The 22,648-nt window shown below is 36.9% G+C and overlaps 1 protein-coding gene across 1 annotated transcript in view; it reads left to right on the top strand.

Moving 5' to 3' along the window:
- Positions 1 to 22,648, top strand: part of LOC150080869 (voltage-dependent calcium channel type A subunit alpha-1-like) — a 1,489,217-nt gene that overhangs the window by 560,618 nt on the left and 905,951 nt on the right. Inside the window, exons 23-24 of the mRNA XM_090381686.1 lie at positions 7,583 to 7,682; positions 18,186 to 18,346. Of these exons, the coding sequence (XP_090237812.1) occupies positions 7,583 to 7,682; positions 18,186 to 18,346 (261 nt within the window). The remainder of the gene's footprint in view (positions 1 to 7,582; positions 7,683 to 18,185; positions 18,347 to 22,648) is intronic.

Consider the following 22,648-nt stretch of genomic DNA (forward strand, 5'->3'; position numbering starts at 1 on the left):
CTGTATATCATTGACAAGACATTGCACTGCTCAGAAGAAATCTTCATATGTGCCCGCACAATTAGCCTCAGGTTCTTTTCATTCTCTATCACTGTAGACCCACAGAGTTGATATGTTACTCTGGGATTACTGCTTCCCATATGCAGTACTTTACATTAGTCAATGTTAAACTTCAGTTCCCAACTCTCAGCCCATCTGCTCAACTTTTGTAGATATTGTTGCAGCAGCAGCAGCATAGCGTCATTAACAATCCTGCCAACCTTGTACCATCTGCAAAGTTGGACATTAAGCCTGATATACCATCATCAATATCATTAATAAATACAGAAAACAACCATGGACCCAACACAGAACCCTGGGGGGGGCTCCACTAATAACATTAGTCCACGAAGAGCAGTGTCCATTGATTACTACTCTCTGTTGTCTCCCACTCAACCATCCCTTTATCCATAGCAGTAATTTGCCTCCAATACCACTCTGCTCCAAATTGTGCAGCAGTCTTCCATGTAGGAACAGTATCGAAAGCCTTTCTAAAATCCAAATTATTATTAGCCATAAGGTGCAAGGAAACCTGAGGCTTATGCTGTACCAGGCAAAAAAAAAAATTCTGTTAGGATTTTTCCTGTGTACCAGCCAAAAAAAATCTTTAGAGAGAGATGTTTGCCACGACATGCGAGCCACTGGGTTATTGTTTGCATCCAGCTCTTTGTGACCACATCAAAATATCCAATCAAATTGGTCCAACATGACCTCCCTTTAAGAAACCCATGCTTTGTCTTATCTTACTGTAGTATTGTCTAGATGATCCTGCATTGCTTCTTTAACCAGTGCCTCCATTAAATTCCCTTGAACAGAAGTTAACCTAACAGGTCTGTAATTACTTGTGTCAACCTTTGATCCTCCTTTGTGAATTGGGGTCACATTTGCACATTTCCAGTCTATGGGTACCTCCCCTGAGTCCAAGGAAGCTCTCATAATTATGGCTAAGGGTTTGCTTACTTCCTTTGCTGCCTCCTTTAATATAACTGGATAGATGCTATTAATCTTAGGTGCCTTTCTTATGCTTATCTCTCAGTTATTACAAAATCATCTAGCAAACTGCCAGAGTTGAATTCATATCTGGCATTCCCCTCCCTGAATAACTCCTCATGTGTGAATGTAGATCAAAATACTCGTTTAGTTTGTTAGCTACCTGATCAGGATCCTGAACTGTTGAACCATCAATATCCAGTGGACCAATCTGATTCATCCCTTACATTCTAGAGGTTACATAGGTAAAGAACTCTTTTCTGTTTTTCTTTGCATCCTTTGCGAAGGCTTTCTCATAATCTGCCTTTGCCTGCCTAATCTCCTTTTTGACTTGGTTACAGACCAGCTTATATCTATCATAGGCTTCAATGTCTCCCATTAATTTATACGTATCCCATGCATTTTTATTCTCTGCCATATGTCTCATTAGTTCCTCTGACATTCATTTAGGACTAAACCTTTAACAATATTTCTTAGTTGGTATTTAAAGCCTAGTAGCTTCCAAGATAAGTTCTTTGAATGCTTCCCATTTTGAATTTGCTGTTGGTAACATCACCAGTTGGTTCCACTGTATAGAATTTAAATACTGTCTCAGACCATCGTAGTCACCTTTACGAAGCAAAAATCCTTCCCTTTACCCCTGATGGTAGTTATCTCTTTGGGTAAACCCATTTCAGCACACTGTGATCACTGCCACCTAGTGGTTCCTTTATCTGCAGATTCTTAATGCATTTAGAATCACTACTGTAATCAGATCAAAAGTATTACTCCCTCTAGTTGCCTCCCGACATGCTGATGTAGAAAACAATCATCCAATAAATCCACAAAAGCCTTGCTAGTGTGTGAGTGACCAACCCACAAATTCCAGTCAATATCTGGGAAATTAAAATCCCCCATTATAAGACTCTCTGATTTCCTGGCCCACTCTATTTCCCTGCACAGTTTTTTATCATACTCATCAGAGTCATTAGGTCTATAGCACACTCCTACTCTCAATTTTGATCTCCCAATACTTTTGTCACACCAAACTGACTCGACACTTCACTGTCCAGCGATGTCGACTGGCTTCACTTCCTTGGATTTTATGTGTTTCTTAACTAATAGCATAACCCCTCCTCCCTTCCTATCCTGTCTATTCTTTCTGTACACATTTTACTCCCTAAATTCCAATTCTGCATTCCTTATATCTGTATTACACCACGTCTCTCATATATCTCAACAATATCTGCCTTTGATGTTTTGAGCAATACCTCAAATTCATCAAATTTATTTACCAAACTCCTATCATTGGTGTACACACAAGTATAGATGCACCTGTTCCTATTCTTAGCTACTCTAACACAACCCATGTGTTTACTTGTACCACAATGACTACGAGCAGTCTCTGAAATAACCTGCATCTTGTTTTCCAGGCTGCTGCTCATTCCAATAGAAGCAGTGCAAGAATCACTTTCACCTCTTCCAGTGGCTACTGTTAATCTATTAGTCCTTGTATCCCCCCAAGCTAGCAGTTTTCCGACCCACCTAACACTGCCTCGATAGCATCAGCAAATATTCTTGCACCCTTTCTATTTAAGTGTATCCCATCCCTGTAGAAGCAGTCTCTCCTGTTAACAAGTACAGACCAGGCTGATAATAATTCTATCCCTTGAGCCTTGCACAATCTTTCCAGGGCCGAATTGATCCACAAAGCTCACATCATATACTCCCTCCTATCGTGTCTTGGCAGAATTGCAGACACTTTCAAATTCAACCCTAATTTATGGCTTTTTTCAACAGTTACCTGTACTTGTTAAGTAATTCTGTTGGTCTCCTACTCTTAATATCATTAGTGCTAACGTGTACAACTATATCACTTTTTGTGCCCTTAAAAACTGATATTCGCTCTACGTTATCAACCTTTGCCCCTGGCAGACAAACCCTGGTCCTGTTCCACCTATCCTTTTTACAAAACATGTTCCCCGTTTCCCTGACAATAGAGTCAGCAACAACTACTAGTTCCTGTGGGGCCAGCGCATTCTGCCTTGGGAGTTGCCGCTGTGTTGCGTGATGACCAAGTGCAAGCTCTGGCGTTGATGTGGGCAGCTGAGAGCTTGATGGGCTCCTCAATTTAGATCCTTCGTGGGCATCCACCCTGTCCTTCAAGCTCTCATATAGGCTCATAACAACACTAAGTTGTGGCCTGATTTCTTTAAGATTTCCCTTAAGCATGAAGAATTATTACTGATAATCAGATCAAGAGTATTACTCCCTCTAGTTGCCTCTCAGGCATGCTACTGTAGAAAACAATTATCCAATAAATCCACATAAGCCTTGCTAATGTGTGAGTGACCAACCCACAAATTGCAGTCAATATCTGGGAAATGGAAATCCCCCCATTATATGACACTCTGATTTACTGGCCAACTCTATTTCTTTGTACACTTTATTATATTCATCATAGTCACTAGGCCTATAACACACTCCTACTGTTAATTTTGCTTTCCCACTGCTTATGTCACACCAAACAGACTCGATACTGTACTGTCCAGCCATGTCAACTGGCTGTACTTCATTGGATTTTATGTGTTTCTTAACTAATATGTAACTCCTCTAATATATAATAGTATCCTAATAGTATCATAGTATCCTGTTTATCCTTCCTGTACACATTGTACTCCCCAAATTTCTGTTCTGCATTCCTTATATCTGTGTGACACCAGATATCTTATAGCCCAATAATATCTGCCTTTGATGTTTTGACCAACTCAAATTCATCAAATGTATTTACTAAACTCCTAGCATTGGTGTACATGCAAGTATACATGCACCTGTTTATATTCTAAATTACCTTTAATAAACATTTAAATTTTATAATGTTGCATAAGTAAGTTCTTGAGATGCAAAGTTTAAAAGATTTCCTCTATGGGAACATATTTTGCACACATGGTCATCATTAGCTATTTCAAGATCAAAAAATACATCGCCTTTTGTGCTCTAAATCTGCTTAATGTAGAAAATTTTTCTATTTTCTACACCATGCAGGGTCTGATCACAAAAAAGCTTTGTTTTTTTTTTTTTTTGATCTTTAAAAATTGTGAAGAGTGTATTCTTAGAAGTACTGAACTGTTTAGCTGTTATTGGCCTTAGAAAACATGCCATTATCTACACCTTGTAAAATCTTAATTTTGTCAATGGTTTGCAAAGTTACTCACTTCATAGGAACTATACTCATACCATTAGTCTCTGTATATACTGTATAATGAAATGAACTTCTTGTCAAAGTTAATTTCATTACACCAATGGGTATGAGATATTGCCCGTGAGCATGGGAAATTGCCAACAGTTGACCTCATTGTCAGCCACAAGTTACTCATTACCTTCAATATTCGAAAAATTATAAATGGGAAGCATTCAGCGAGGTAATGTTTAAAATTTAAACCTAAATGGGTGCCAGATGAACTGATGAAATAAGTGGAAGAGAAGAAAACTGCATGGGACAAATATAAATTATTACTTATTGCATATGCCTATAGTAGATAAAAACTAGTCTAAAATCAAGTCGCAAAGGAGGTTATGCAAGCTATGGTAGATTATGAGAAGTCTCTGGCAAAAAATTATTTGCAAAGAATACTTCTTTACTTGTGTAAACACTAGAATGAGGGAAATGAACGATTACATTGGTCCACTCAATGTGAATCATTTAACTGTTTAATGATCCTGCTCAGGTTGCTGAAAAACTGAATAGCTATTTTGCCTCTGCATTCACACAAGAGGAATTCTTTAGGGAAGAAGATGCTGGAAGTTTAACAATTTCTAATAGAGAGTTAAATGATTTTGTGTAGCTGAAAAGAGAGTGGAAAAAAAATCGTTGGAAGTTAAACATAAAAAAGGCATCTGGGGTGGATGGAATCTATCCAATTGTGATGAGAGGCAGCAAACGAGGAAAGGAACTCAGCTTGAATTATGGATTCATGGTAGGTCCTTGTGGAGATGTGCAAATGGATCACATTTCACAAATGAGTGTCACAGTTGACATGAGTAATTACAGACTTATTAGCTTAACATCCAATCCAGGAAACATAATGAAGTCTCTGATTAAGAAAATAATTGAGGACCATCTACATGGGAGTGCAGTTAAACTGTAGTCACAGCATGGATTGGTTAAGAGCTGATCTTGTGTGACCAGTTTGGTTGAATACTCTGTTGCAGTAACAGAGGAACTAGATGCAAAAAGTAATTTTAATATCATATATATTTGGATTAAAGTAATTTTGATACCCTATATATTTGGATTTCAGTGTGACTTACCCACAATTTCTAGTCAAAACCTGGAAATTTAAACCTACTTTTATGCTATATACAGTATATAGCATAAGAGTAGGTTTGTGTATGCACGCGCGCGCGCACACACACACACACACACACACACACACACACAAGCTTGTTCATTATACTGATCACAGCCATTTGGCCTATAACATACTTCTACACTCAGTTTTATTCCCAGTGCTTATTTCACACCAAAGTTACTCAACATTGCCTTGGCCACCCATGTCTGCTGGTTGGAGTGTGCCTTAGCTTTTTGTGCTTCTTAATTAAGAGCATAACCCCCCTCCTATCCCCTCTTAATTAATCAGCACTTCAAATTAAGAAGATTTGCAAGGAACAATTCTTTCAAGAGTTCTCTTGTTTTCTGAGAATGTGTTTTCAGCTAATTACTCATGAAAAGACTTGAACTTTTCCTCCAAAATATGAGATGATGCAACATTCAGAATTTTAATGTAACAGTGATTTTATTGAATTCTAACGACAATTCGTTCGACATGCAATCAAACTATTGTGGCAGAACCTGTGAGGACCCATGTACCTATAATTCAGCCAATTTCTCATTAAAAGTGTAAAAATTTTACTCTTCGAGTTGAAACAGTGTTATATTTAGAATTAGAGAGCATAAGCCATAGGCTTCCTTGCACCATGTAGCCATTGCTAATAAGAGTAGGTTATCTCTAATTAGAAAAGCAATCATATAATGTGAAATGAAAATATGAGAGTGTGATTTGAGAAGTTCCTTAGGCCTGCAATACACAAAAGTTGCAAAAGAGGCAGATGGTACATGACTGATACTTTCACTTAATTATTCTCTGAAAATGATATAGGAAGGTAGAAAATGCTTCAGTCATTGAGCGGGAACCAACAAAAAAAAAAAAAAAAAAATGCACAGATTTTTTTTTTTTATAAGAGACCTGACAGGTCTTTGTAATGATTGTCATGTTAATGGTTTTGAATCTCTCCATTATTCTTATTATTATTCTTATTATTATTCTCTCTATTATATTTCTAATAATTCTTACTTACAAAAATTTTAAATAGAAAGATAGATTTAGGGCTATACTTCCATTTTTATAGTTTCCATCCTATCAATCACACAAAATGTCTGTTATGTACAATCAGTTTATTAACACAGTAAAATTCAGTACAACACAGAAAGATATAAATTAAAAAACTTGTGGAAAAATTTAACCCCTATTCATTACTAAATTCCACTCAGCATAATGTATTAGATAAATATGTTTCCTTTACTGTGGAAAGAAATCCATGAAGCCTGAGAAAATATACATGTTTACCATTTATACCAAATGGTCTAAAGGGTTGAATTCTTTATTTTGTGATGCTGACCTTGCCTTTATGTACTGGTCAGTAGTGAAATCATTTTCACTGCATTTTACAAATCATAGGGATGTTATTCTGCCCAAACACAGCTTAGTTTATCATACAGAACTTTCTGATTATGATTGAACTTACCAGGGCTAAACTTGGTGTACCTTTAGGAATGTGGAATGCCTTTATTTTTCTTGATTACCTTAGCTTGTCTCAGAATTTTTTTTTTTTATCTCAAATGCACGGGACTATATTTAATTACAGTATACAGTAATCTGCAGTTCTCACCAATCCTACCCCACTTATAGTATTGAAGTTGTGGGCTGGCTGGTTGGGTAGAGTGCCTGCCTGGCAACCCAAAAATCGCGGGTTCGAATCCCACCTTGGGCTTGGATCACAGTACTGCAAAAACCTTGGGAGGTGCATTATGGCCACAGAAGCCGATGCGCCAACAACTAAATAAAAAAAAACAAAACAAACAAAAACCAAACTGAAGTTCTGGATTAATTTAACAACTGTACAGGGCAGGGTTAGTGAGAACTGTGGATTACTACAGTAATTAAGTGCATCTCTGTGCATGCTTTTGGTAATTGTGTCATTTGTACTGTTCTCTTGATAACAATGCAAAAACTTGTTTGTTTCACTTTGGGGAAGTATTTTTAGTTTTAATGTGTGTCAATGTTATTGTTTCTTGTATGCCATTGAAGGTCTTTTTGACCATTTATGTTTTATTGGGAGTATTTCCATTTGGATTTCACTCTCCATATGGCTGATAATGGGATAAGCATTGCTTGATTACTTTGCACACTAATAAATAAAAGCAGTACTAGTTTTAGGTTATTCATAATTGAGACATTTATAAAAGCTCTTGGAATTTACGGAATACCTCGGTGTGTATTTTTTTATGTTTCAGGGGTAGCAGTACAGGTCAAAATCTCAGCACCATCAAATCACTCAGAGTTCTAAGGGTACTTCGACCGCTCAAAACAATTAAAAGAGTGCCTAAACTGAAGGTTTGAGTTTTCTAATGTTTCTTATTTTGTAAATATATTAAATCTAAAGTAAAATATGTCGAAATATTCAAAATAATTTTCGAAAAGGCTTTCAAATTGATGAACATACATGTATATATAATCAGTAATAATATTGGTAGATCTTGGCATGTATTTACTGTTTTTATTGATTGATTGAATGCATCACTTTTTTTTTTTTTTTCTGTAACAGTTGAACAAATTACACAACTGAAGGGAACAAATGTACACAAATTATAATAATATATTGTATTACCCTTCATTGATATAGAAAGAAACGATTTTTGCATTCGTATACGAAAGCACACATAGCTTCTTAAGACTACCTTGTCTTCTTCTGGCTTTCAAGGGTTTAGATTTACAAACTAAAATATCAAAAGTTAAAAGGATGTAATCGATATTTTTTGTTCCTTTCAATTATATTTTTCCCTTATTTTTAAATGAAGAACATGTAATTAAAAACAAATGTAATTCTACTATATTTTAAGATATATATCTAAGGTTTTATTAATTTTATTGGCTAATTAACATATGCTGCTTGTCATTGAAATTACCATACCTCAAATTAATACACACTCTAATTTCAAAATAACTGTATCACTAAGTGCAGCAATTCATGTATAAATTTTACTCAAGAAAATGCACTGCAAATCAATGCGAATTAACCTCCATGAACAGTGACACAAGCATCCCAAATGCTGTTTTAAGACACACAGACGATGGTAACTACCATTTAGGTGAAATTTGAGCCATGGTTTTCACATTTGTGCTATTAGTTGGGCATCATTGTTAGGATCTCAGAGATGGAATTCATTTAATGTCCCCTCATATCTCAAATGCTTTGGTTTGGTTATCCGGTGAACGCTAACACGCAGGCCAATGTGGGGCATGTCCATATCATGAGGGCACTGTCAGGATAGAAAAACCATATATGGGCAAGCATTGCTAAAAACTAGTGTGTGGGGCAGAGCATAGAATGGTCCGCCCCACACGATCATGTTAGCGATCACCAAATAATCAAATGCAAATGCTTTGGTTTGTTTATCTGGTGATTGCTAACACGCAGGCCAATGTGGAGCATGTCCATATTAGGCACTGTCAGGATACAAAAACCATATATGGGCAAGCATTGCTGAAAACTAGTGTGTGGGGCGGAGCATAGAATGGGCATAAGCAGTGGGCTTAGAATAGCTTCGACATAATGTCTTGCCTTCAGTAACCAAATATAAACATAACCACAGATGAATGACTGTTGTAGATAATAGTCTCTCATACCATGATTCCAGTATTGGCCTCGTGTGCTGCCCTCTGATGTTGGCTGGATTTCCCCGGTCCTTGTGCATATTTTCAGATGCACATTAGCTCATTTGTTCCCAATCTGAAATATAATTCATTTCAAAAGATTATTATCCTCCCCAGGTTGCTCTCTCCCCACACTACTGCAGATGGTGACAATGATGGAATGGCATCAGAGGTAGACAAGGCAATAGACCGTGAGAATGTAGCCCTTGTTCTTGTAGTCATCTTTCAATCATACTTCCTGACACAGGCACAAACAGGGATGGCATTATAATGTTAGAAATCTGGCAGATTGTGAAAGATCTCTTTCCTCTCACTAGTTAGCAGTTGCTCTTCCCTTTGATCTCATTGATTCTCCCATTCTGATGATCCTCTGATGCCACTAGAACTCTGGCAACATGTCTGAGCACCTTCTTATGCCCCTAGCATTCTTATACACTGAGTGATCACTGAATTATGACCACCTACTTAATACTTCTTAGATCTTCCTTTTGCTCTCAGTACAGCAGCTATCCGATGTGGTATTGATTCAACAAGATGTCGGAAGCATTCAGGAGGTATGGCCAACCGAGCTGTGTAATGCAGTCAGCAATGCAGGTAGGGAGGCAATTGGTGTATCCAGATTCCTGATATGCTTTTTCATGGTGTCCCACATGTGCTATATGGGATTGATATCAGGGGAGTTTGGTGGCCAATCGATATGCTGGAAATCAGAACTGTGCTCATCAAACCATTCCTGCACAACAAATGCCCGATGGCTCAGCTCATTGTCATCTTTGAAGACACCATCATCATTCTGGAAAAAGTGTATCGTCAACTGCTTGCTGGCTGTGTGCACCCCACGTAGTGGGGTGCAGACAGTCAGCAAGCAGTTGACGATAGCAAAGACCACTGATATGTTGTTCCACATGTACCAGGGGTCCATGTTCCTGCCAGTGAAACATACCTCGCACCATACAACCGCCTCCACTGGTCTGCACTTTTGATACCATGCATGATAGGTGAAGGGCCTCACGTTGTTGATGCCAAATCTGTACACTACCATCCACTGTGTGGAGTAAATAACATGATTCATCTGACCAGCACACCTTCTTCCAGTCTTCTACCAACTTGCATGCTCTTTGCACCAGGCGAGTATTTTATGCCGATGAACCTTGTTTAGGAGAGGATGCCATAGGGGTCGCCTGCTGGTATAGCCCATACGTGTGAGCATGCGATGCATGGTCATGCCAGATATTGTTTCGGGTTGGCCCATGTTGTATTGGGTAGTCAACTCTTCAACAGTGCTGCGCCTGTTCGCCTGTATGAGTCATTGTACCTGATACTCGCCTCTAGCATCAACCTTTTGCCGACCTTTGCAGTTTTTCCATCAGGTCGTTGTTTGACTATTTTGATGCCAGTCCTGGTACACTTTAGCTACTGTGGCTCTCGAACATCCCACCAGTTCAGCCGTTTGGGAAATCATGGCACCAGCTCGTCAAGACCCACAATCTGTCCTTTATCAAAGTCCAATAAATCCTTCCTTTTACCCATCATGCTTGGAATTTTACTACCTACTGAACCACTGACACTTTATCTATGCTGGTTATACATTTTGACATAGTGACCTAACTAATTAGGTCACTGAAAGTTAAAAAAAAATTTTTTATGTGTCCGGTTCTTGGCGCATTATAGCCTTAGTAGCTAATGCACAATTAAATCAAAACCAAACCAAACCAAACCTTATCTATGCTACATAGGTCGACTAACTCCGTGCTGTCGTACATCACGTGGTCAACGGGTCACATTCACTTTTCATAGGGGTGGACATAATTCAGTGATCACTCAGTGTATATGCACCTGTTTATCTTAGTCACCTAACCCAGCCTATGTATAGACACCTATTCCATGATGACTCACTGCTGGCTTTGAAATCCCTTGCACCTTGCTTTCCAGACTGCTGAATGTTCCAATAAAAATAGTGTGAGGATCACTTTCACCTCTGCCTGTAGCTTTTGTTAATCTGTTAGTCTGTATCTCCCCAAGCTAGCAGTTTTCCTCTGCCTTGATAACATCAACAAATATTCTTGTATCCTCTCTATTTAAGTGTATTTCATCCCTGTAGAAGCAGCCTTTCCTGTTTACAAGTATAGACCACACTGAGAAAAAAAATTCTACTCCATGAGCCTTGCACAGTCTCTCCAGGGCCTAATTGATTGACAAGGCTCTTATCATTAGTAGTTTTCCGACCCACCTAACACTGGCTCGATAGCATCAGCAAATATTCTTGCACCCTTTCTATTTAAGTGTATCCCGTCCCTGTAGAAGCATTCTCTCCTGTTAACAAGTACAGCCCACTTCCTAATTAATTTCACAAATATACGTGGTCTCAATTCTAATCTCAACGATGTCCATTTCCACTTGCATCTGCTAAACCCCATGTACTTTTTCTGACAGAATCTCAGTTATCGTTTGATTCAACTACCGCTCATTTCAGATGCCCAAATTATTCACTGTATGATTCCTTTCACCTCAAAGGTGGTACTTGTGCATATGTCCGTTCTGATATTCCCTGTGAGAGGCTTGGCAATTTGGAATCTCCTCTCTTTGATCTTCTCTCACTTAAAATCTCTCTACCTCATTGTGTCAAATTCATCTGTTGTGTCTACCGTTCTTCCAACTCTATTAATCACTTGGAGCTCTTTGACTTCCTCTCTTTGCAGCTTGACTTTCTCCTGTCCAACTTTCCTAACAGTGAGGTTATTTTCCTTTGTGATTTTAATGTCCAAAACTCTATCTGGCTTCCGTTTTCTAGTCACACCGACCCAGCTGGTCGAGATGCTTAGGCTTTTGCAATTACTAATGACCTTGCACAGATTGTTCAATAACCTACAAGAATACCTGACAATCTTAACCATACAACCAACACGCTTGATCTTTTTCTCACAAACAACTCTTCTAAGTACACGGTCGAAGTGAGAGGTCCTTTAGGCACTTCAGATCACAACTTGGTGATTGTCTCTTCTCCAATAGAGCCTTTATCTCATGGCTGTTCCCAACCCCGTGTTGTTTGGCATTAAAAGAATGCAAAATGGGATGACCTGCGAGATTTCTTTTCCTTGTTCAGATTACTGTTTCAAAACTTCTGATATCAACATTTGCTCAGATCGTGTCAGTGAAATTATTCTTGCAGGAATGGAATCCTTTATCGCACACTCCACTTTAAAATCTCATCCTTTATCTAAACCTTGGTTTTCCAATAAATGTGCTAAGGCTGTTCAAGAGAAGAACGTTGCATATCGTAATTGGCTTGTTTCTAATTCTTCAGTTTCATTTTCTGCCTACACCAAAGCTTGCAACAATTGTAAAGCAGTTATTAATCAGTCCAAACTAGAGTTTGAACAGGCTAAGAGTAGAAAACTTGCTTCTTGCCCTAATGGTAGCCGAGCATTCTGGTCTCTTGCCAAAGCTATTGGCCGCAACTTTTGCCCATCTCTGCATTCACCTCTGTCCAAACCAGATGGTTCTGTTTTTCAGCCAAGGATAAAGCTGACCTGATAGCATCCCATTTTTCTTCCAACTCATGTATTAATGATCTTGGTAAAACACCACCCACTATTCCCAACATGCTCCATTCATGCCTCCTGTGGATCTTCCGTCAAAAGGATGTCAGAAGGATTTTGACGAATCTTGATGCTAAGAAAGATCCAGGTCCCAATGGATCTTTCTCCGCTTGTTCTCAAAACCTGTGCTCCTGAGCTTACTCCTATTCATTGCTGCCTTTTTTCACTTTCTTATTCCAACGGTGTTTTTCCTTCTTCTTGGAAATTTGCTCATATCCAGCTAGTTCCTTAAAAAGGGTGACAAATCCCTCCTATCGAATTATCGTCCCATTGCAATTACTTCTACTCTTTCTAAAGTAATGGAGAAATCAATTAACCAGCAACTTTTAAATTGCCTATAAACCTTCTGTCTGATTAACGAGCGCCAGTATGGATTCTGTCAGTGTCGATCTACTGGTGATGTTCTGGCTTATGTTACCCATTTATGAACTAATTCAATGGAAAGGTTCAGTGAAACAAAAGTAGTTGCTCTTGACATCCCAAAGGCTCTTGATCATGTTTGGCATAAAGGTCTTCTAAACAAGCGTCCATCTTGTGGTTTGCCAACTGTTTTTTTAATTGGTTATCCAGTTTTCTCTCTGATCGCTCACTGAGGGTGATTGTAGATGGCTCTCTGTCTTCTACCTTCTCCACTACTGCCGGTGTCCTCCAAGGTTCAGTTCTTTCCCCCACCCTTTTCCTCTTGTATATTAATGACCTTCTTCCCTTGACTGGAAATCTTATCCATAGTTTTTCCAATGATAGCATATTGCATTCCACTTTCCATTTTGAGAAACCTTGTCCTGCTCAATCAGCTTCAACTTCTCGAAAATCTGCTACCAATTCCTTAAATGCCAATCTTCAGGTAATTCTCCAGTTGGGTAAAGACAACTTAGTTAATTTCGACCCTTCTAAACTGAGTCTTGTCTTCTATCTCACACAGGCGCCTCCGTAGCCAGGTGGGAAGGAGGAGCAGTGCGTAGCACACGCTTCTTGATTAGACCGGGGTTCGAGCCCGTCACCACCAAATACGAAGAATGCGGAAAGGTCACGAAATGACCACCGCATATCCCGGAGCAATATGGCCTTAGTTGCTAATGCTCCTAAAAAAAAAAAAAAAAAAAAAAAAAAAAAAAATCTATCTCACAAAAAGGATTCTTCTGCTCCTATGCTTATCATTTTGCCTAGAAATTGGAGGTGACACTCCAATTTGTATGCAAAATGATATATCTCTTTTGGGGATTACCCTGACTTATAATCTCTCTTGGCACAAGCACATTGTAAATATTGCTTCCTCTTCATCTAAAAAGCTTCGTTTTTCTCTTTTGCTCTTGGCGTTACTTTTCTTTCCCAAACAGCTGCTCACTCTGTATAAATCGCAAATCCGCCCTACCATGGAATATTGTTACCACATCTGGGGTGGTGCCCCCAAAATTTCTCTCGGGCTTCTTGATTCCATTCAGAAGAGGGCAGTTAGATTAATTAATGATTCATCTCTAACAGAGTCTTTCCACTCGCTGTCTTATAGACATACGGTTTCTACTGCATGCCTCTTCTATAGATACTTCCATGGGCACTGTTCTTCTGAATTGGCTTCTATAATTCCCGCTCTCTCTTTCAAAACAGTCCAAACACATGTAGCCAACAGTCAAATCACTGTCTATGCAATGGTTTTTTCATTTCTCGAAACAAGAAGTCTGACGGTGCTAGGTCTGCAGAATGGGTGTGTGCTGCAGTAGTTTGAAGCTGCACTGGGGAATAAAGTTGGTGGTAGCAACTGCTGTATGAACTGGTGCATTGTCTGAAGAAAATGGACATTTTTGGTTAACATTCCACCCCTTTTCACCTTTAAAGCATTGCATAACTTTTTCAAAAGATTTCTGTAGTATTCTCCAGTAAGTGTGGAACTACAAAGTAGGTAATCTGTCAGGATAACTTCTTTTGTGTCCCAAAACACTGACAATATCATCTGCTTTGCAGATTGATTGGTCTTTGCCTTTTTGGGAGTTGGGGATGAGGTGTGCTTCCACTGCTTTGACATGTCTTTAGTCTCCAGATCATACTGGTACACCTAGCATTTGTCATTTCTCATCAATCGATGAAAAAAGTTCTCAATATCCTCATTACACAAATCCAACAATTGGCAAGAACATTGCATTCGACATTACTTCTAGAAATGCATCAGCAATCTTGGAACACATCGTGCAGAGACCTTAGACATGTGCAAATGGTCATGTAAAATACTGTGGGCAGACCTGTAACTAATTCCAACTGCATTTGCCATGAAATGAATTGTCACGTGTCTGTCACTCAGCACCAGCTGCACAGCCTTTGCAACTGTCTCACTGTCTTTGGATGTTGATGGTTGGCTTGTCAACGACACTTGTAGAACTCTACTGGAACTACCGTTTCCACATTTTTACAGTGTCATAGGATGGACAATTCTGCCCATACACAGCTTACATTTCTTTGTAAATTTCCTCAGGTTTCTTGCCCTGCAAATGCAGGAACTTAATCATTGGTTGATATTCCACTTTGTCAACCATAGCATCCTTCCTGAGATTTCGGGCTCCTCCTCTGGCACACGATCACCTATGGGAATGAAATTTCACATTAATTATTCTATCTCTCTCTCTCTCACTCTCAGGGTAATTCAGAATTTTTTTTTTTTTTTTTTTTTTGTTTGCCTGGTGCAGCCTATTCCTCAGACTTCATTGCACCATATGGCTAATAATTAGCATTAGTAGAGGCGCACGATGCAAGAAAGCAAGCTTATGTAGCATCAGCCAAAAAAAAAAAAAAAAAAAACCCTCCCATTTCAATTCCTCCATTCGTTCCAAATGCCTGTCCAGCTCTGCCTTAAATTTATTTAGGCTATTAGCTTCCATAATAAAAGATGGAAGCCTGTTCCAGCAATCAACTACCCGCTGGCTAAAGGCAAATTTCCGCACATCTATTCTACAACTATCTTTCCTCAATTTGAATCTGTGCCCCCTCAGGTTCTTCATCTGAGCAAGACGAAGAATCCCATCAGCATTCAGCTTGCTCAACCTATTCAAGCCTTATACACCTCAATCAGAGCACCTTACAGGTGCCTACTCTCCAGGGACTGCAATTTGCAGAACTTAAGCCTTTTTTGGTAAGAACACCCCTTTGTTCCCCTCACCAATCTTGTTGCCATTCTAGCAACTCTACATCCTTCCTAAAATGAGGCCTCCAGACCTGTACACAGTACTCTAGGTGTGGCGAGACCGTTACCTTGTATAATGGGATTATCACCTCCCTGTCCCTGCTAGCATAATTCCTATATATCATTGACAAGACTCCATGACCTGCCCTGGGAGCCCTTCTATACTGCTCAGTGAACTTCATATTTGGCTGCACAATTACTCCCAGGTCTTTTTCACTTTCCACTTCTCTGAGTGTAGTACCACCCAGTTGGTGCGTTTCTCTTCAGTTATTGCTACCCTTATGTAGTACTTTGTATTTGTCAATGTTAAACTCCAGTTGCCACTTCTCAGCCCATTTTCCCAACTTATCTAGATCCAGTTGGAGTAGCATACTGTCATTGACAACCATGCCAACATTTGTATCATCTGTAAACTTGGCCATTAAACCTAATATACCTTCATCAATATCATCGATAAATATACAAAACAACAATGGGCCCAACACCGAACCCTGGGGAACTCCACTAATAACATTTGTCCACGAAGAGCATACTTCCCTTTATCCATTGTAGCAGCTTACCCTGGGATGCCATACCTCTCCAATTTGTTCAGCAGTCTTCCATGTGCAACAGTATAAAAAGCTTTCCTGAAATCCAAGTATATGATATAATAATAATAATATATAGACAACTTATATTAAAAATGGCATCTTCCTACTGATGTTTTATCTAGGTCAAGGTATGAACTTTTTGATACCCCCTGATATAACCCTAGAGGGGCTCATATCTGGTGAGTATGGGCTTGGCACACCCAGGATCCTGAGCTGGATATCATCATTCTTCTCTTTCTTAGTGATTCCTTTCTAATTCTGACTCTCCTCTCTCTCTCTCTCTCTCTCTCTCTCTCTCTCTCTCTCTCTCTCTCTCTCTCTCTCTCTCAGGGTAACTCGGGATTTTTTTTTTTTTTTTTTTTTTTTGGCTGGTGCAGCATAAGCCTTTGGCTTCCTTGCACCCTATAGCTAATAATAATAATAATAATATGCAACATTTTAATTTTTAATTAAAAAAAAAATTAGCTTGCCAGATCCACATCATTCCCATCTCTCCATAAGTTGAACTAGTCTTTTCAACTAAGACATACTGTATTATTGGAGACAACTCCAATTTATCTGAATTTTTCCGATATCTAAAATAGATTAATGTATATATATGCTCTTATAAACTCTTTTTACTAATCTGTGCAGTGTCTCTCCTCAGGAACAGACACAATTCGGCTGTAGTAGCCCTTGTGCCAAAAAAACCAACAACAACAATAAAAAAATTTATCATTTAAAAACTGCTGTGTTTTTTTACACACTATTTTTAAAATAAAAGAACAAAAAATATATTATATTGGATTAAAATGGGGGAAAAAAAAAAAAAAAGTGTCATTCACAAAATATAATCATGAAGCTAATATTTTAAATATATATTAGCTTCGTATATAATAATATAATATATATAACTCAATATAATAAGTCTCTTCCGTTTTTAAGTCTCCAAAACTGTTAAGAGCTGAAAATATTAAAATGATGTTTGTGTATATATATTTGTGAGCATGTAGTAGCAGTAATGGCAAATGATGTTTGTGTTTTTTTTTTGTATTTGTGAGCATGTAGTTAGCAGTAATGGAAAATCATGCAAGAAAACAAGCTTATATAGCATCAGCCCCAAAAACCTACACAGTTCACCCATTGTACCCTTCAAGAATTTTTCTGATTCTTCCTTGAATTTATTTAATTCATCCACTTCCACAACAACAGAAAGAAGCCTGTTCCAATAATTAGCCACTCTGCGGTTGAAGGAAAACTTTAGTGGCAAAACGATGCAAGGTTGAAAGTTTATATAACATAAAGGAAAATCTCATCACCTTTATTTCTGTATTTAGGTTGGTCATGTTATAAAAGAGGTTGAGAAACAGTGGATTAGAGTATTCAACAAGCAGGAGATTGGCAAAATGTCATATATGTATTCCTGCCTGCATGTAGATTTACTGTGGTTCCAGGAAGTCGCACCATCTGACCCAGTTTGCTGACGGTGTGGTTCACTGAGTTTGTGCATATTTTTAACCCTTTTTGTTTAAGTATATAACAAAAGTATTTTATTTTTCTTAATAATATATATATATAATATATTTTATCTAAGTTTTCTTAATATTGTAATTATACTGCTTATTGTAATTATAATTAAAATTTGCTATTATAATATTTATGCAATGTTTTATTAATTTTGTGCCAATAAGTGATTATACCCCTGGCCTGCTGAATAAAAATGGATATAAACTTTGCTGTTATAATAATTTCTGTTAATAAATAGGTATTCTATAAGAAACGATATCTACTGTTGTAAATATCACTTTGTTTGTTTTTTTTTTTTTTTTTAACTTTCTATTCTTAGGCTGTATTTGACTGTGTGGTTACATCACTGAAGAATGTAGTCAACATCTTGATAGTTTATATCCTGTTCCAGTTCATATTTGCAGTAGTTGCAGTACAGTTATTCAATGGGAAATTTTTTTATTGTACAGACAAGTCTCGTCTAAGGAAAGAAGAGTGCCAGTAAGAATATTATTTTCATTTCTCTAGAATAGTTTCAATAAAACACTATCAAATTTCTGCATTTTAAAAATTAATATGAATTAATTTTATTTGAAAATATGCCAGACTTTTAAAATTAGTTTCAGTGTGGAGGCATGAAGCCATGGGTAATGTGATACGAAATGTTGCCCAAACATTGGTCAGCAATTGTCATATCATACTGATCAGTTAAAACCAACTACTATGTCATATTGGGCAGATATCTTGTGGCTTTCTTACTGCTTATTGGATATTTGTTTAGTCACTCTAAAAAATACAATAACATCTATATGTTACTGGATGTTTGTTTAGTCACTCTTCATTCTGCAGCAGAAACAGTTGTGTGGTAATGTCTCAAAGGTGTGTTAATGGTCTTGATTCATTTTCTTATTAGTACTAGAATGGTTAATGATGCAAGAACATGGACTTTTTTCGATATCTGCAGAAAAAAAAAAAAATCCCTAATTGCTCATGCTTTTGGACACTCACAAATAATTAATTCCAATGATCTATAGTAGTGCTGTCAAGCCTTTGTGGCTGGCTAAGTACCTTTTTTATATTTCTATGAAGTTGAGTCTGCCACCAAAAACAAAATACAGTTATATTAAATAGATACTAGAAATAAGTACATGTATATATGCTTGCATGGGTCTGGCCCAGAATCCCAACAGTATCTACTATTGTAATAATATATGAATATAATTCTGTATATTTATTAGTTTTTTAGTAAGTAAAAATTTACCTTATTAGATTAATTTTGTAGAAAGAATATAAAAAAATAACAAATTTTAACAACAAATACCTCTCTCAATTTTAAGATCATGTTTTCTGTTACAGAAACAAACAGTTTTAAAATATGATCAGCAAATAAAAACAACTTATTTAATTTTACTTTATTATATTGCATTTAATTCATAATTTTTTCAAGTCAAATTTTGTTATTTGTATAGGGTGTTTGAGCAATAATTAGAGGTACAGCATTGAAATGCTAAAGATAAAAAACTTGAAATAAGAATACTTTCGGAATATGAAAATTTAGAGTAATGTGTTTTTTGGAGCTGAGTAACATTTGTCTTAAATATCATTAGCATAACTAAAATTGTAATTATACAGGTATTTGTTATTAGATGTACTTTCACAAATTTCTTTGACAAGTACATTAGGCATTAGCACTGGCAAGATATTTTGAAAGGGGTAACAAGAAAAATTATCACAGAAAATATAACCCTGGAAAAAATATTCCATTTTCTTCTTATTATTATATAATAAAAAGAAGAAAATTGGATTTCTTGTTAAAGATTCTGCAGTGGGAGAGGAAAGAATTATTCTGTTTACAACAAAAGTAAATATTCAGTGCCTATCATTTGCTCAATATTGAATTATGGATGGTACATTTAAAACCGTGCCCACAATTATATACAATACATGCACCATTGGTAATGAAAACTCTCTTATTCTTCCCTTAGTTTATGTGTTGATGACAAATAAGAGTGAAGAAAGTTATAAATGTTTGTTCAAGATATGATTCACTTTGCTGAAGAAAATGAAATAGAATTTAGACCACAGGCCATATTAACTGACCTGGAATTAGCTGCAATAAATGCCTCCAAAGGTGAGTTCCCTAATGTGTCTAATAAGGTCTGTTTGTTACAGATATCTAAAATGTTCCTGGAACAATGTGTTTTGAGGAAAATTCAAGCAAGTGGCCTGGCATCTGAGTACAGTGCCGATGAAGAATTTAGTTTGCTGCTTTGACTTTTGTGTGCCTTGGCATTTATTCATTCTGGTGAGATACCTCAAGCATTTAAAGTTCTGAAGCCACATTTACCGAGGGAAGCTAGTGATGTGATAGAGCGGTTTGAAGACAATTATATATTTGGAAGAAGTAGTTGATATATTCATAATGGTAAGGTAATTCGCACTCCACCATTGTGGTTTGTATACAGTTCCATTCATTGGGAAATTCCATGCACCCGAAACAGTGTTGAGGCTTGGCATAGAAGATAGAAGTGTATAGTTAGACGAGCATTATTGGCGTATATAGGATCATTGAGAAATTTCAGAAAGAACAGCAACAGGGTGATAAACAGGCTAAATGCATACTTTGTGGTGAATCCTCTTTAAAACGCAAGAAGGTGACAGTTGAGAGAGAAACAAGAATAATGATGTTTGTGAATGATCGTGAAAATAGATCTGTGATAGATTACGTTTGTGGTATTGTGCAGCACACAATGTATCTTCATAAATATTATTTTATTTTATGCATATATATATATATAAAGTGTGTGTATGTGTGTTGTTTATTCATTAATATGGCATTAAACATTAGCGTTTTCATATATATACTGTAATATTTTTAGTGGCCGTTTTGATTACACGAAAAACATTTTTTATCGCAAACAGTTTCTGAGATATGGACTCAAACTTTGTTTTTTTTAAATACAATTAATATGTCGTGATTTTGGCCTGTCAGGATTTTAGTCTGGTGTGATTTTGGCCGTTGGGAATCTGACCATCGGAATTTTGGGCTGCACCAATGCTTGCATACGTGCATGCATGCAGATGAAAAGTTAAGTATACTCTTATTCAGTATTCATTAATGTTCTTGTTTGTACTCTGGTATGACCACCAGGTCAGAGGAGATTATGATAAATCACAAATACAATCATTAATCATATTTAGCAGTGGTGGGCTTGAACCATGGTCCAGTCAAAGAGCGCTTGCTACTGACCACTTGGCTATCTCAGTCCTATTGAGACATAAACCGTGCAACTATGCATATGTGTTTTTATTTATTTTTTCTCTGTTTGTGTTTGAATTTATTTTTCTGTGTTTGTGTTTTTATATATGTAAGATATAAGCATAGATTAATCCACAAGTCTGTTTGGAAATTGTGTGTTTAAGAAATTTCTAAACTTAAACTTAAATGGAAGTAATCAATAGTATCTGATATATTGTAAAATTGACATTATCTGAATGCCTATTATCCGAATTTTTTATTTCATTCAAAGAAATGTATATATTAATATTTATATGTAAATAAAACTATTATGTGAATATAACTTCCAGATTCCACATATATATATATATATATATATATATATATATATATATATATATATATATATATATATATATAGTATAACAAATGAACAAAGAAGAGTAAATGTCATCTATGTCACTTTTGTATAATAACAATAACACTAATAATAGTATTAGTATTAATAGTCAGTGGCAAATAATCTAAGAAAGCCAGTTAATCCAGCTTATAGAGTATCAACCAAAAAAAAACAAAAACACCCTTAGCATATCACCTGACCATCTCCTCTATTAGTGTATCTTGTTCTTCCTTGATTTTATTCAAACTGTCTGCTTCCACAACACAGATGGTAGTTTGCTGCAACAGTCAACTATCCACTGGCTGAAGGAAAATTTCCACACATCTATCCTACAACTATCCTTCCTCAGTTTTAATTATTGAGTCCCCCCTCATGTGTGTTGTCTGTGTGAGGTTGAAGAAAAATGCTATTAGCATTTAGCTCACTCAATCCATTCAGAGCCCTCCCTTGATGTGGGCACCTGTACATGGTGAGGTGACCTCCCAGTAATGTTGTTGGCTCTATATATTAGTGTCACTGGGATACAACTCTCACACCTGCACTTGAACCCCTTCACTAACCCATCGTAGTCCACCCCCCCCCAAACCTAGATTTTTAACCCTAACTTTAAAATTGTCCCCTGAAAAAAAACTAATCATTTCTATAATTTCTACTCAGTTTACAAAATCGAAGTTCTCAATATACATAAACAAAAGTATATTCTTTGATTTCCTACCTTTAAATTGCAGCAAAAACTATTAATTCATTTGAAAACAGCAAAAACGTATGATCACATATCATTTTATGTAATTATGACTGCCAAAAAAAGCAGCCGTTCACTTTGATTTTATAATGTGTCACTGCATTCATTTGAATTCAGCGAATCATTGCGGCATCGCTTGCTAAAATGAATCAACACACACAGAGTCATAATTTACTGGTCAAGCTTACGTCATTAGTGTTACCAAGGTGATTCAAGGAGAAAATAAAAATGTAAGCAACTTTCTTGGAAAACAAACAGTTGAGCATCATTACTCTCTAACAATATTTTGCATTATAGCTCTGTTACAATATTTTGTTTTATTGCTGTATGTAATTGTTGTACGAAAGAATTGCAATGAATTGTTTTTGAAAAACAAAAATATATTTCCTTCTTCAGTATGTATTGTATCTACTAACAAAAAAT

Source organism: Mastigoproctus giganteus, chromosome 9 (assembly GCF_048544385.1).
Source record: "Mastigoproctus giganteus isolate SK-2022 chromosome 9, ASM4854438v1, whole genome shotgun sequence".
NCBI classification, from domain to species: Eukaryota; Metazoa; Arthropoda; class Arachnida; order Uropygi; family Thelyphonidae; genus Mastigoproctus; species Mastigoproctus giganteus.